Source organism: Patagioenas fasciata, chromosome 13 (assembly GCF_037038585.1).
Source record: "Patagioenas fasciata isolate bPatFas1 chromosome 13, bPatFas1.hap1, whole genome shotgun sequence".
Lineage (NCBI taxonomy): Eukaryota > Metazoa > Chordata > Aves > Columbiformes > Columbidae > Patagioenas > Patagioenas fasciata.
The window spans coordinates 14,851,978-14,866,978 of NC_092532.1; the positions used below are offsets into that span (position 1 = coordinate 14,851,978).

At 54.6% G+C, this 15,001-nt stretch overlaps 1 protein-coding gene across 4 annotated transcripts in view; it reads right to left on the reverse strand.

Moving 5' to 3' along the window:
* The window catches only part of VAC14 (VAC14 component of PIKFYVE complex), a 61,478-nt gene that overhangs the window by 4,307 nt on the left and 42,170 nt on the right, over positions 1-15,001 (reverse strand). For all 4 annotated transcript variants that reach the window (XM_065848082.2, XM_065848080.2, XM_071814228.1 and 1 more), the window contains 2 exons: positions 1,641-1,815; positions 822-940 (listed from right to left, as the gene is read on the reverse strand). In XM_065848082.2, the coding sequence (XP_065704154.1) occupies positions 822-940; positions 1,641-1,815 (294 nt within the window). The remainder of the gene's footprint in view (positions 1-821; positions 941-1,640; positions 1,816-15,001) is intronic.

Consider the following 15,001-nt stretch of genomic DNA (forward strand, 5'->3'; position numbering starts at 1 on the left):
TCAGGTTGCTCAGAGCCCCAGCCAGCTTGGCCTGGGATGTCTCCAGGGATGGGGCATCCACCACCTCTCTGGGCAACCTGGGACAGTGTTTCACCACCCTCACTGTAAAAGGTTTCTTCCTCGTGTCCAGCCTGAATCTCCCCTCCTTTAGTTTAAAACCATGACCTCTTGTCCTATCACAACAGGCCCTGCTAAAATGTCTGTCCCCATCTTTCTCATAGGTTGGACTAGATGAGCTTTGAAGGTCCCTTCCAACCCTAACTATTATATGATTCTGGTTCTATGATGGTGTGGAGGCAATGCCAAGTGTCCCTGTTCCCCAGGAGAAATGTTGGTGCATGTTGGGAAGGGAATCCATGTGCGTTACTAAGCCTCTTCATATGGAAAGCTGCTCAGGGAGGCTCGGCATCTGCCGGCACATTAAAATAATCATTCTGCTGCAGGCACAGGGTGAGCTCACCAGGAACCACATCGTGCTGCGCGCTGCCTGCTCCTCATCGGGCCAGGAGGCCAAAACCTTCGTCTTCCTGGGAGGAAGAGGATGCTGAGGAGCCTCCCCTGTCGGGCAGGGGAAGGTCAGGGCTCAGCCAGCGCACGCTTTCCTCTTTTTTACACCACAAAAAAATAACGACGACTCAAGGGGAAGGGAGCTGGTGCACAGCCAGCACAGGCTGCCCTGCCCTCTCATGGTGGGGACACCACCCTGGTAATGATGGGCTGCAGGCAGGAGGCCGGGCTGGCCCGCAGGGTGACCTTAGTGGCCACAGAGGGACCAGGGACCAGCCCAACCACAGGCCTTGTGGAAAACCCCCAAAGGATACAATTTCTGGATGAGGTCGTAGGCATGCTTGTAGTTCTGGGTAAGGAAGCAGAGGGATACGGTTGTCACAGGGTTGTGGCACCAGGACCGGTACAGGCAGCAGAAGAGGTTACGGCTTTCCTGGGGAAAGAGGGAGACATCGGGGTCGGGTCACCAGCAGGAGCAAGGATAAGGCATCAAGAGCCCCAGGTCCCCAACACCAACCCACTGGGCTGGCAAGTGTCACCAAGACACGAAGGGACACTTGTGGAGCCACCATGGCAGCCTGGCTCTGACGTGAGCCCATTGGCCTTGGGAGATGGAGGTCAGGCAGGTTTTGGGGGATGTTGGGGGTGGAGAACGGTGGCTGACCCAGCCCAGGGGACACCACTGCATTGCTGGCCTTCCACAGGAAGAGGAGGAGAAGTTTTCCTCCCTCTCCTCGCCTTGCTTGGGTGTTGCCAGTGCTGGTGGCAGCTGCTCGGCAAACCCTGTGGGCGCATTCCCGGCAGGGACAGCTGAGGGACCAGGGGGCTCTACTCTTGCTGTCACCTGTCCCCTGGCCTGCGTCAGGGTGGAGGGAGGTGGCAGCTGCTTGAGGGCTTGGGTAGCCTGTTCCCATCCTGGGGCAGAAAAACAAGAGCTGGGCATGTCCTCCAAGCCCCCCCTCAACTCCTGAAGAGAGGAGGAATGAAAGGGCCACCCCAGGTACCCAAGCGCCAGTCCTGGGACCTACCAGGTGGGGACTGAGCAGCAAGACGTGTCCCCAGGTGGCTTCCCAGGTCCCCACCACCCCCATTACATCCTCTGCAGCAGCTGAGCCCGCTCCCGCTGCCCATACCGGGGTCCTCAGGTCCTTCAGTTGGTTCCTCAGCTGGAAGAGCTCAGAGGATGTCAGCAGGATGGTGTTCAGGGTGTGGACCATGGTAGAGGCAAACTTGAGATCCTCTTCCCGAAGCAGTATGTCCGCCATAGAGTGGAAGATGTTCTCTGCGTTCAGAAGTAGACAAAGCTGCCTGGATAGAAACCGGGGAGGGGGGAAGATGAGACCCTGACGTGAGCCCGCACATCACCCCTTTCCTGCAGAGAGGACCAGGGATGAGAGATATGGGTGCATTAGAGGTCAGGCGAGCATGGAGGCACCAGAAAGGAGCTGTTGTGAGGCAAAATCAGGGTCTGCATTTGGAGGGTGCAGCTATTCACACCAGAGCAAGCCCAAAAAATGTAGCTGGGCTACGAGACATCCTCAGTCGTGCTGCTCTGGGACCTCACTGGTGCCCTCAAGCTCCACATCACCTCCCTCGGTGGGTTTCAGCATCGCCTTCTGCCTGGACAACTGCAGTGCAGTTACAGATTGCACATGACGACCCAGTTAGACCAGTATACCTGTATACTGGTATACTCCTGAGCTCTGGCCAGTGAAGCTGCAATACGCCCCTGCTCCGTTGGACACCCCACTGGCAAAGCTCTCCCCAAAATACAGCACAGCTGGCGCCACAGCCCATGCTGATCCGCCTGGCCGGGCCTGGAGGGTTACGGCAGGAATGTTCTGCTTAACAAACCTTGGGGCGTTCTCAAGGTTTTCAACATTGTACACCAGAAAACAAAAACTATTTTCTTTTTTTTTTTTCTTTTCTTCCGTGTTTGTTTGGATTTGGGGATTTCCTGTTTTTCTCCAGGCTCCTGCCTTCTTGGGCAGTTTGTCTGAGGACACCTGAAACGCTGCCCAGCACTGGCTCAGCAGTCTGGTGTCCACACTGGGGCGACCCCAGGGAGCCCACCCAGCTCCCCAGCATCCATAGATTCTCCTGAAACTGGGATCCTCCACAGGTCCCCACGTCTTCTCCATGGGCTGACAGGGAACTTCAGCACCAAGGGAGACGCTGGCATCCCCCAGAAAATCTCTGCTTTCCCCCAAGCACTGTTCCTCACCAAATAATCTCAGCTGGCAAATGATTCCTTCCCTGGAGGCATCTCAGAAGGGTTTAGGAGGCAAAACAAGGAGCACCCATTTGGGAGGCTGGGTGGGAGGCATTCACTAGCTACTTGGTGGGTCTTGGTTTGGCTCGGAGGTGGGAGACACACCTGAACCCCCAGCCCAAGGTCACCTTTACACATCCTGGTGTGAGGAAGAGGAAGGACATGAATTTCCAGCTCCTGTTCCTGGGGGGAAGGACTGTCTGAAGACAATACAGCTACAGAAAGACACCACAGACCATACTCTAAAGCCTGGCATTTCAGGGGCACAGGAAGTAGATGAGGAAGGAAGAAACATATTTTTCCCTCCCCAACACATGGAGGAAGAAACCCCTCATTTTCCTCCCACCTCCCAATCTTGCCAAACAACCCATCCTCTCCTCGCCCAGCCTCGGTTCCTCTCCATCCCGCATCCCGCGTGGCCACCGCCGGACAATGAGATGCTCTGTGTGGGCTTTTACGTAACCCAACCCGGCGATCGCCCTGGACCCCGTTAAAATGGAACGGGCCGGGATAAATAAGCTCATTTATCCCAATTATTCTTACGTAACCGGCTGCATTCATGGGGATGAAAACGCTTCCCCGATTTCTCACTGCTTGGACGCGGGCTGGCTGGAGGAGGGAGAGCGATGGGAAAGTAAAGCATCGAGGCAAAGAAGGGAAAGGGAAAAGCTTTTAGTCCAGCCCGATAGAGTCAAAAGCAAATCAATAGCTCAGCATTGCAGGCAGGATCCGGCCATCGCCAGCTGCAGCAAAGCAAACCCAGCCTGGGCAGGTCCCCATGAGTGACTTGGCTTTGTCCTACCCTTTCCCAGTAAGAGGGGATAACTGGATGCCCCATCCTTGCTGGGTTTCCTCCAGCAGCCGTGCTGGAGTGGGCACCAGGCACTCAGACCATGAAGTGGGATGATTTACTGTGCCCAAAAAGGGGATAGGTCCTCCGAGGAGAAACACCTGGGAGAGTTTTATTCCCATTGCAAAGTGCCTGGTGTGCCGGTACAGGCGGGGACCGGCTCTGCTGCACTGTCGCCAGCTGCTTGGGGCTGGCGAGGAACCGGTGTTTGACACATTCCAGGTAGAAAGGCTATAAAAAGAGCTTGAACAAGCTCAGACAAACCAAAAAATTGTGCTGATGAGCGTCAAGGGCAATTCAGTGACCTTTGGGGCTGCCCTCATCCTCCCATAGCAAAGATGCTGGTGGGGTTCTCCCTCCAACACTCCTCAGTGGAAAAGGAGGGCTCTGGCTTTCCAGAAATAGGAGCTCTGACATTTGGCTGCCTGACGCCGCGTTCCCGGCGAGCAGGGGGCTGAACGCGAGCTGCTTTCTAATTTCAGGCCTGGTTTTGATTAGCTGGGCAAGGTTGGGTTTGCTCCCCCTCTGTTCGGTGGCAATGGGAAACTGGAAACCGTCCGGGTGTTAAAGGAGCAGCTGTGCAGAGCCTGTCCCTCTGCTTTGAAGCCATGTCACCCCCCCGGGGATGCTGCCCCATCGGGGTGCCCACCCCCTCCAGCTGCCCCCAGGCAGGGGATCTCTGGGAACCACCAGCAGAATGAGTTTGCCAGTGCTCAGCAGCTTGTCCCGATGCATCCAGAGACCCCAAACTCCCCATCAAAGCCCAGAACTGGTCCCAAAAGGAGGGGACAACTGGTCAGCCACACAGCTGCCGGTTTCTGTGATAGCAGCCAGCAGCTGAACCCAACCGCCAGCACTGAGTGGCTGCCAGTGGAACGGGAGGGTCCCCTGGAGCTGATCCCCCAGGAGGCTTCAATGGCATGAGGGGAATGTGAGGCTGGCTGGGAGGAGGCAGGAGACGGGCCACACAGGGGACAGGTGGCTTCAAGCTACCCAGGCAGCAGCTGAGATGCAGGAGGGGCGGCTGTGGAAGCGGATGGGGCCCAGGGCACAGCGAGCAGGAGCCATACCCCAGATACATACACCCCAGACATAAATACCCCATAAATACATATACATAAACAGCCATGATTTTATAGACCTTATTCTATGATTCTATAGACCTTATTGTGGCTTTTCAGTACTGAAAAGGGACCAATAAGAAAGACGGGGACAGACTTTTTAGCAGGGTCTGTTGTGACAGGACAAGGGGTGATGGAAGGAAGGAAGATTCAGGCCAGGCATGAGGAAGAAATTCTTTACACTGAGGGTGGTGAAACACTGTCCCAGGTTGCCCAGAGAGGTGGTGGATGCCCCATCCCTGGAGACATCCCAGGCCAGGCTGGATGGGGCTCTGAGCAACCTGAGCTGGTGAAGATGTCCCTGCTCATGGCAGGGGGGGCACTGGGTGAGCTTTGAAAGTCTTTCCAACCCAAACTATTCTGTGATTCTATGATTCTATAAATATATATATATATATCAGGTTTATACACCCCCTGAGATACACATCCCATAAATACATATACACAGAGCTCAGCTGTAAGACTTAAACCCCCAGTTAACAAGGGGTGTGGCTGGGGCTCACCCATCCATCCACTTGCCCCCACTCTGATATGATGATGGAAGGAGCTGGCTAATCCCTCCCAAAGCATCATCCCCTGTCCCTGGGGCTCTCCTTGTATCCCCCTGGGTGACATGTGCATCCCCTTGACTGTCCCCCTGCCCATGGGGACCCAGCAAGTCCACAAACACCTCCCAGTGTGGGAGAGGAGGGGAAAGAGCAGCATCCCTCGGGAAGCAGCAGCCGCTGAACATCACCGCATCGCTGAGACGCCAGGCAGCCCTCGGCGCAGGCACACGGCAGCGATAATGAAGTGTGGTATTTAGGTCATTAAAATTTAACTCCTTAAATTAAAAGGGTTATTCAAGCCTTTCCAACACAGCCAAGGAAGGCGGCTGTGGGCAGATGGGAGGCAGCGCCTGTCTGCAGTGTGGTGACAGGGGAAACTCCCCTGCCCGTTGCCTCAGATGAGGCCAGGTCACAGTGGGGCTCCCCAGGGACCCAGCAGGTCACCTCCAGCCATGACCATGGGGAGAGGACCCTGCCCTCCCCCCAGCCCAAAAGGACCCCTCCACAAGATGATGCTGACCAAGGGAAGAGCCACAGAGGTCATCACCATCCGTGCATCCCTGTGCCACCCCAGGGTCCCCCACACCCCCCATCTGCACCCCAGCTCTACCCCATTTAGCACCACATATCCCACCCCAATCCGGTGGCCACCGAGTCATTTGCACAGTAATGTCAATTGTAACTAATTCCCATCACGTTAACGATCGGTGAGGTGGGCTGGGGTGGCCCTGTACAGGGACAAGCCGAAAGCCTTGGGGCAGGGAGCTGCTGCGGGGCAGCGTGCTGAAACCCAGGGACATAAAAGCAAAAGAGATGGGGCGGCTTCAGAGCCACATCTCCAATTAAGGGCAGGCCTGGGCGCCCCTCCCAGCTCTCTTGCTTTGACAACACGATGATGATGCCTGGAAACCCGTCTAATCTAAACATCACCCTTGCAGGGAGCTGTTGGAGCTCCCACCCCATCCGCTCCCTCCTTTAACCACTTCAGCCCTGAGCCATCACGCAAAACATGGGGTGGCAAAGGGTCGGGGCAGCCTAGTGCTTGGTCAAAGGGGGTGAAAGTGTGGTTTTCCATAAAATTAAATTAAAAAAAAAAAAAAAAGAAATCCAGTCCTACTGCAGATGGAGAGACCAAGTACTCCGCTGGGACCTGTGGGAAGCGCCGGGAGGGAAGCACTGCTGGCCCCCTCCCATCGCCTGGCCAAGCTGAGCACCGTCCTGCTGCCTTCGGTTAAGCAGGTGCTTCTTCATTAAACACCAGTGATTTGCTTTACTAGCTCTGGGCAGACATGGGGCCCCAGCAGGGAGAGAATTGTGCCTCGTTCCACTTCCAGCAACTGGGACAGACCCGGAGCTGGGGAAGGAGCCAGAAAAGGTCAGGGGGGAGTGATGCTCCCGGGAGTTCTGCCCTGCTTTTTGGCTCACAGGGCCGGACCATTGCTTCACTCGTGGCTGTGAGGAGGGCAGAGCCACTCTGACCTTCCTCTCCACCCTCCTCTTCCTCCGCTCCCTTTCCTTCTCCTCCCAAGGCTTTTTTCCACCACCCTTCCTCCCTGTGAGATGCTCCAGCTGGAACCACCTGCCCGGGGGACCTGCAGCCCCCGTGATGCCCATCCCTGTCCCCCTGAAATCCTGCTGCCGGGAAAAGCAGCATCCCTGGCCCAGCCCAGCAGCTGGGATCCTTCAGGAATTTGCAGAGGAAGCACAGATAAAATTAGGATGGATGACAGAGGGAGGAGAGAGTGGGGAAAGCAGAAGGATGCCATTTCCCTGTCCTTCCCCACCACAGTGGTGAAGAAAATCCCAGTCCTCCATTTTTCTCCCCTCCACTTTGGTGAATCCTGCCTCCGGAGCGTGCTCCTCCGGGCAAGGGAAACCATGGCAACCCTGACAGCTCCCTCTTTCAAAATCCATAGTGTTTAATATAAAGGATTGGAAAGGCTTGGGGAAGTTTAGGAGAGGTGGGGGGTCCTTCTGGAGGAGGTAGAGGGAGATTCTGACCCCCCACTCTCTTTCAGCCACCCACTCCCATCTCAAAGCCTCTGCTGGCACTTTTCCCTAACAAGCTCAGGTCCTTGTAAAGAGATAGACAGAACCTGGGTGGGGTCTTTCTCCTGGGGATGGGCTTGCAGACACCGAGATGGAGTGAGGTACATGGTGGAGCATCAGCATTGGCTGGATGTGGAAAACCATAAAGTGTAACCTGGCCAAGAAAAGCCCCGGAGAGCATGGACGAGTCCTGGGAAGGGCAGCTCTGGAGCCGGGAGCTGTCACAGCTCGCCCCAGGTGAGCAAAGAGCCTGCTCGAGCAGAAAGAAAACATTGGTGAAAGCAGGACTCATGTCTCCTCCTTTATGTGGCTTTTAGACTCTTCTCGATATCCTGACATTCAGGTCTTGCTCTTTGAAATACCAGGAACAGGAGTATTGGTTCAAAGGGAGTCCATCAGCGGGAAGGATGAGAGCCTTTGGGGGAGACCTAGTTTAACATACAACAAAGCCTGAACTTTCTTTTCAACCTCATCAGGCCCAGTTTCTTGTGATAGTTATCAAGTTCCCCCAGGAAACCCAGTGAAAGCCACAGACCAGACATGTGTGGATCTGGGGAGGAGATGTGTGGATCTCGGGAAACTGGAGACAAGCTCTGCAATGCCTTCGCTTGAAAAGGGAAAGGTGCGGAGTGTTTCAGTGCAAACAAGAAAACCATCCCACGGAGCGTCTGCTCGGCAGAAGCCGTCAGCGTGACAACTGCTGAAGGAGCCGTGGTGCCAGCTGGGCACTGGGCCAGGGCTGCCTCAGCCCTAAGGTGCTCACCAGGCATCCCCAGGGACCCCTAGAGCAACGGAGGGGGATCCCCGAGAGAAGCACGGTGCCCCCTTTCCTGCAGCACAAACCTCCATGAGTACTTCAGACCAGAACAGCATCTTGGTCCTGCAGAGCCTCAGCTTCTGCTCCTTGTGATACTTCCCTTTGGACAACGGGACCAGCAGGAGGTTCCTGTCCTGGCTGGCAGGATGGCTTGCTCACTGGGAAGTCACCTCCTGGGCATGTCCACCTTGACTTGTGATGAATCCAGCCTTGTCCCCACCACGGACATTGGTTGCTTGGAGAATAGCGCCCTTGGAAGAGGTCCCCTTTGGTTTATAAAGCACATATCTAACACCTTTGGGCACTTATCAATAACATCCCCACAGCTCCAGGTCAAACCAGTGGGGAAACAGGACTGTACCAAGGAGAACAAAGAGTTTCTTTAGAAGAAGTTTCTTCAAACTTCTTCAGTTTCTTCTGATCGTCTACAGCACAGAAAATGATGAACTGCTAATATCCTCTGGAATAGGCCAGAAGCTAAAAGATACCTATTTTTGGAAACTTGATGGTCCATTCAACCCAAGGCATTGTCCAAGTCTTACACATGCCACAGATGAATGTGACAGCTCCTCCAAGGGCAAGCCCACATCCAGCACCAGCCTCCACCCACCCAAGTTAGTGTGTCCCACAAGTTTCCTTGAGGAAATCTTACAGTGACACATGGATTAAGCTCTTCTGCCTGCAAGTGTGTGGTCATCGATGACCTGCAAAGCTTACAAGCTGCTGTAGGGACATCTGAGCACCTACAGCAGGCAGCTGTCCTCCTCAGAACCCTCCAGGAAAGTAAAAAAAATAACGCTCTGAGACATGACTTCTCTGATTTTTAAACCTGTCGATGACTTGACGGCAAAAAGGAAGGGAAATGCGAGTCTGGAGCCCCAGGCAGGAGGCACAGGCAGCAGTGTCACAGCATGTGCCTGGCTCCAGCCCACCACCCCAGCTGAGGGACACGACTCACGTTCAACCAAGTCCTTCAGAGCCTGACCTCAGAGCAGGAATCACAAAGAACAGCGATGTTTTCAGGCAAGCATCCTTGATTTCGAAGGGGAAGAAGGGTAGGGGCTGGCTGGGGAGGGGGGGAGATGCGTAAAGCAGCAGCAGATCCTTCCTTGGAGATGTACGCTTCCCTTTCTGGCTGACAGCTGTGGCCTAATTTTCAAGAAAACTGACAAGCGCCTTATTTCTCCCCCTATAATTTCCCTTTGCTGCAAATAAAATAGGTTAAAGGAGCGGGCGCAAAGTTGTGACAACAGGAGCTGGGAGAGGCTGATCCAGTTTGGGGCGTGCACGGCTTGCAGAGAGGTGGGAGCCACAGCCCCTGTGCTCGCCCTTCCCCTTCCCTCCCCATCGCTTTGCTTTAAGATAAAGAAATAAAAGTGCTTTCACTCCTAAAAGCGTGGCTGAGGAGCAGGTCACTGTCCTAGAGGTGGATGAGCTTTTGCATCCCCCTGGTAGGGACAAGTTGTGTTTCTCCCCGCAGGGCTGGACCCATGGGTGGCAGCTGTGGAGCCTGCAGCTGGGCTGAGCCCTTCCCAGGGCAGCGTCCAGCCTCCAGCATCCACCTCTGCTGGAAACCTGCAGCCAAGTGTGACTGTGGGACATGTCGGAGCATCCTCGCTCGCCTGCCACTTGTGCCTGCAACCGTGAGGAGGGAGGGTTGTGTGCTCGTTGTCGGCGGAAAGTGATGGGCTGCGAGATGCTCGAAAGCAGCCAGGAATGGAAAAAAAAAAAATCCCTTGATGAGAGCAGCAGGAGGCAAAACACTCAGCCCTGCCTTGAGGTTTTTAACCGAGCGTGCCCTGTGCCTTGGGGATAATCCCAGGCAAGATCTACTGTAAGAGAGAAGGAGGGAAAACGCTGTTATTCAGCCTCTCTCAGACTCCTTGTCCTGGCTTTTCACTCCGCAGAGATGAATAAATCGAGATGTCACATTCGCAAAGCAAGAGAACAAAACACCATCAGAATCCCCAAGCCCCAACTTAGCAGCTGATGGGTAAAACCACCCCCTCACCTGTACCCACTGTCACCTCATGAGCAGGCTCCTCTCCCCCATCAGCTGGGCAAGAAAAATTTGGGAAACACCTTGGAAGCTGCTCAGGCTGAAACCCTGCTCTGGGGAAGGGATGGTCAGCAAGCAGAGGAGCTGTAGGCTCCTCTCCCCCAACCCAGCCCACCTTTTCCCAGCTCCCCCCCTCCCCAGTCTGCTTTTCCGGAGCACTCCTGCTGGGAAGGAGCAAATATCCCCCTCTGGTGACCTGCCCTTTGAAGAAACTTGGCCATTTTGGGAGGATTTTCCTCCCCTACGCACACTTCCCTTTCCTCCCCTCCACCCTCGCGCTGACCCGAATCAGTCCCAGCCCACTCCAGCACTGCCGCTCACATGTGGTTCCCATTTTTCTACAGGAAAATCCATTAAATCCTTCCAGGCAGCTCCGTGAACGGCTGGTCTCGGAGTAGCTTTGGTGGATAGGACAAAGAGCTGGACTCCCCCAGGTTCCTCCAGTCCCTGTGGTTCACTGGAGGCATCTCCCATCCTTCCAGGGAAGGGCTGGCCCAGCTCCTGCTGCTCCAGCAGGGATCACCCTTAGAGCAACAAGGTTCCTCCATCACGCAGGTCACACTGCTGATGGCTCCCAGTGCTTTACAACCCTAGATCCAACCTCCAACCTGGGGGAAATCAGGTTTTCATCCCCTCCAGCTCCTGCTCCATGGGGCTGCGGAGGGTATCGGAGAGCCCCACACCCCTGATGAATTAAAACCTCATTAAGCACATGCTCCCTGGGGCTTGCAGAGCCTATTGCATGATGTAAAACAGGAGATTTGAGAGCTGGGGGTACAGCTTGGTTGATGGCTCCTGTCCTAAATTCACATTAAAGCCTGAGAGGAGCCTGTGCCCAGCTTGGGCAGTGGGAGACACGCAAAAGCAGAGCCTGGGTGTCCCCACAACACTAAAACATCGCACTGGATCTCCAGCCATGGGGTTTCCCATGGCTGGGTGATGGCAGAGTTGGGGAGAGGAGATTCAGGGGAGCAAAAGCCGGGGATGTTCCACCACCCCATGCCTGGCCGGGTACTTGGGCAGGAGGGAGCCCTGCTTTCTGCTTTGTAAACGGGTGGAAAAAAAAATAGAAAGATTTCTCTGGTTCTTCCTTTCTGCAAGGCACGGGGGTGGGGAGAGCACACAGTTCATTAAGCCGAAGGGCAGGCGGCCAGCGAGCATCCTGGCAGGCAGCGCAGTGTATTTTCGCAGGCTCGCTGCCTCCCGACACAGAAGCTTCCCTTGTAGCGCTCACAGCTGCTTGGATTTTACCCGAGTTCATATCACAGTTTATCAAAGGGGCTGCATTTTTTTTTGTGTGTGTGTTTTGCACTTTGCTGAATACAAGCTGAACAGCTCCCGCAAAAACAAATGCAGGTTTTGTTCTGCACTGCAGCGGTACGGAGGGTGGGAGAGAGGAAGAGGTGACACGTGTCTACCCCTGGGCCCTGAATCACTTGCTGGTTGAGGGATTTTTGGGGCACAGGTTTGGAGCTGGAGGGGGCCCTGTGGCATCAGCACACCTGAAGGAAGGAGGAGCAGGAGGGGATTCCCGCATCCCAGCCCTGGGAGCATCCAGCTCATCGGGAGGTATCGAGATGTCTGGCCAAGCAAACGCTCTGATCTCTTCGCCGTCCAGTTCTCCGCTGGCCTCATCCCCACCTGACTTTGAGATCTCAAGGAAAAAGCAGGATTTCCAGCCAGGTGAACTTTTCCCATCTGCAGGAGCCATAAACCCGCGGCTCCGCCACGAGACTTGGGATTTTCCAGCTCCCCAGCTAACGCCATAAATTAGCTGAATAAACTTATGTGATCCAGCCTACATCTTTCAGAGCGGATGAAGAACCAGCCCACCCTCCTGGCCATCCTCCATGGGGTTTAAGCATCTCCCAAAAAGCCAAGGACCATCCTCATGTCAAACAGCCAAGCCCTGCAATGTGCATCACACAGATTGTGGCTGAAAACTCACCCCAGGCCCCTCTCCACACAGCTTAACCTCAGAAGACGCCCCATGAGAAGGTGCCAGGCAGCGGGGAGGTGTATTTAACAGCTCTATAAAACAAGCTGAGACAAACCCTACGCATGGGGTTGCTAAGTGCTGACTCAGGTGTCCTGTCATGCCCCAGGGTGGCACAGCTCGGCAAGAAAACGGCCTCTCTGGTCTTAAAAGTTAAGCCCTGAGCTTCAAAGCATCTGCACACAACACGCACAGGGATGTCTCCAGCCCTTGGAGCACATCCCGTACCCTGGAGGATTCATTTTTTGTCCTGGCAAGGTAGCTCAGCCACAAATACCTAAGCTGCTCTATCTCAGAGAACAGCAAAAAGCCAGCTGCTTTGGCACTAGGCTCGGCTTCGTGAGCTAAACCAGCTCTCAGGGCTCAGACAGACAATGAGAACAGCACGGGGGTTGTACAACCAGCCCCGTGGAGGGACAAGAAGATAGTTCTTTCCAAGGGCAGCCAGCCCTGTCCTCAAACTATGCTCTGAGCAGCAAACCTGACATCCCTGGGGCAGGGCTTAGCCTCACACTTAATGCCCCCATCCCATAGTGCTGGTACCAACAAGCAAGCGTTAAATCCAGTCTGTAGATCTTGGTGTGAGCTGAAAAAGCTTGGTGCCGCTCGGCTGCCTGCCTCCTGACCATCCGAGCAGCTTTCCCCCCGCAGGGTTCCTGCCCGGAGGACGGCCGTGCTGCTCCAAGGAGCCATGTGATGCTTTTGGAAGCTCCACCGCATTTTTCTGCTGCTCCAAGCCATCGTCGGGAGGCCAGCACAGCTGAATGGGAATATCTGCTTCTTGCTTAAGGGCTCTGTTGAGTCCAGGACGGCCACGTGCCAGCTAGGGCAGAGAGATCCCAATTAACGAGAAGGATGGAAGGTCTTGGGTCTGCTCATCAAGGTGAGAGCTCCCGCCTCCCATAGCCCTTTGGGAGCCACCTTTGAGTGCAAACATGCCTGGCTCGAAAAGAGAAGGCAGCGCTTTGAATTCAGAGTTTCGAAGGTAGAACAATTTTCCTGGCTTCCAGCTTAAAAATGTCACAAGTGACAGTGAGAGAAACTGACCCTCAAAGGAAAGCCCGTCTGCTGCGATGCAGGAGACTGATGCCAAGCCAAAAAAATCCTTGGAAGAGACCAGGGGAGTGGGTTTGCCACCTCTCTGGTGTCTCAAGGGGAGAGGGGTGGAAAGTGTGAGACTCTGGGCAATTTGTATCACTGGAGCCCCCTTGGCATGTCCCTTCACAACCAGGATCCTTCTCCCAGGCATGCAGGAGACATCTAAGCAGCTTTGAAGAGCCCTGAAGAGCCCTTTTCTCTATACTCCCTTCCCTTCTCCTCCTGCTGGGGCCCAGCCCCATCACAAGCTCCACCGTGGCTGTGGGCTCTCCCTCCCTGAGGTCCCCTGGGGTGGTGACACGGACCAGACATCACATTGTGGTTTGATTTGGTGATGCCATGCTGGACCCTGGCCGGGGGGTGGTGGACCAAGAAGGGCACCTCTTGGATGCGCCAGCAGACGGACCGTGTGCTGGTGATGTGTTTGTTACTCCCCAACCCAGATGGGACAACGGAGAGGAAACAGTCTGGGTTCTTCATTGCAAACAGAAGCTTTCAGAGCTCTCTGCCCGTTATTTTAAAGGTAGTTTGTTTTTCCATCTAGGTTCTACCCTGTCTTCTCTGGCAAACCACCTCGAGATACCCAGATTGGGACTGGGGTCACTGGTGGTGAAACCACCCATCACAGCCCCCACCTCTGCCCAGAAGGGCTGTGAGTGCCTCTCCACGGGACCACACATTCCTACAGAGCGAGGGATGGTTCCTGCAGAGATCTCTGCTCAAACCACGCGAGGTACCATAACCTCTGCCTCTGGGACTCTGAGGACATACCAGCACAGAGACTAAAGTCCTTTCGGAGTCAGCAAACTAGGAACAAACAGGCCTTAACTGGGTTAGAAAATAAACTACCTTTAACCGTAGACCCTTTGCTTAACCTCACAGACCTTTGAACTTGCCCACTGGCAACATGACAGGGAAAATTGCTGTGCTGTGCTTTAATAAAATACCCATCCCCTGTTTTCCTTTTCCATGAGCTCTCGTCCTTTGGCTGGAAATCATTGCCTAAACTTAACAGGTCTATTTTCCTTCCCTGTTTTGCCATTCCTGGGCTGGCCAGGAGCAGAAAGGGCAGCACTGGTCCCGGAGGGGATGGGAAGATGACAGGGACAAGGGGAGCAACGGGCTTGTGCCAGCGCTGGTGGAGGACCACACTGTCCTGGCCTCTCAAGCATCTCCCTCGTGCTCTCCAAGCCCAGGAGGAAACATCACCAGCATCTCCCAAGTCAAACATGAGGTTGGCTTCTCACCCCACTGTGCAAAACAGCTGAGCGGGGTTGTGGACAGGGGAAGGATGTAATGTGGGAACGCACATATGGCTTCAATTTGAGAAGCGGCTAAAAATAGCACCACGAGGCTCCCACGTTCACTGGATCTCTACAGCAAGAGATCAATCTTTCCAAAGAGTCCTGTAAAAGTTTTCTTCCTCTATTCCTGCTTTGCTTTTTCAGGAGGCAACAGATGTAGTTAACATCAGCACTCTGACCACTGTCAGTAGGTTTCAGAGGTAACCGCTAGTACGTGAGGGCACGGCTCACCCCTCAGGCTCCAGACCTGCATTTACCCCATGTGAGCCACAACGTGACTTGAAAGAGTCTTTTCTTTTTTTTGGCTTTACCGAATTTTTTGGGGCATGAGTCACCGTAAGAAGCCCTGGCAAGACGGTCCCACTGCCTCACTGGTCGAG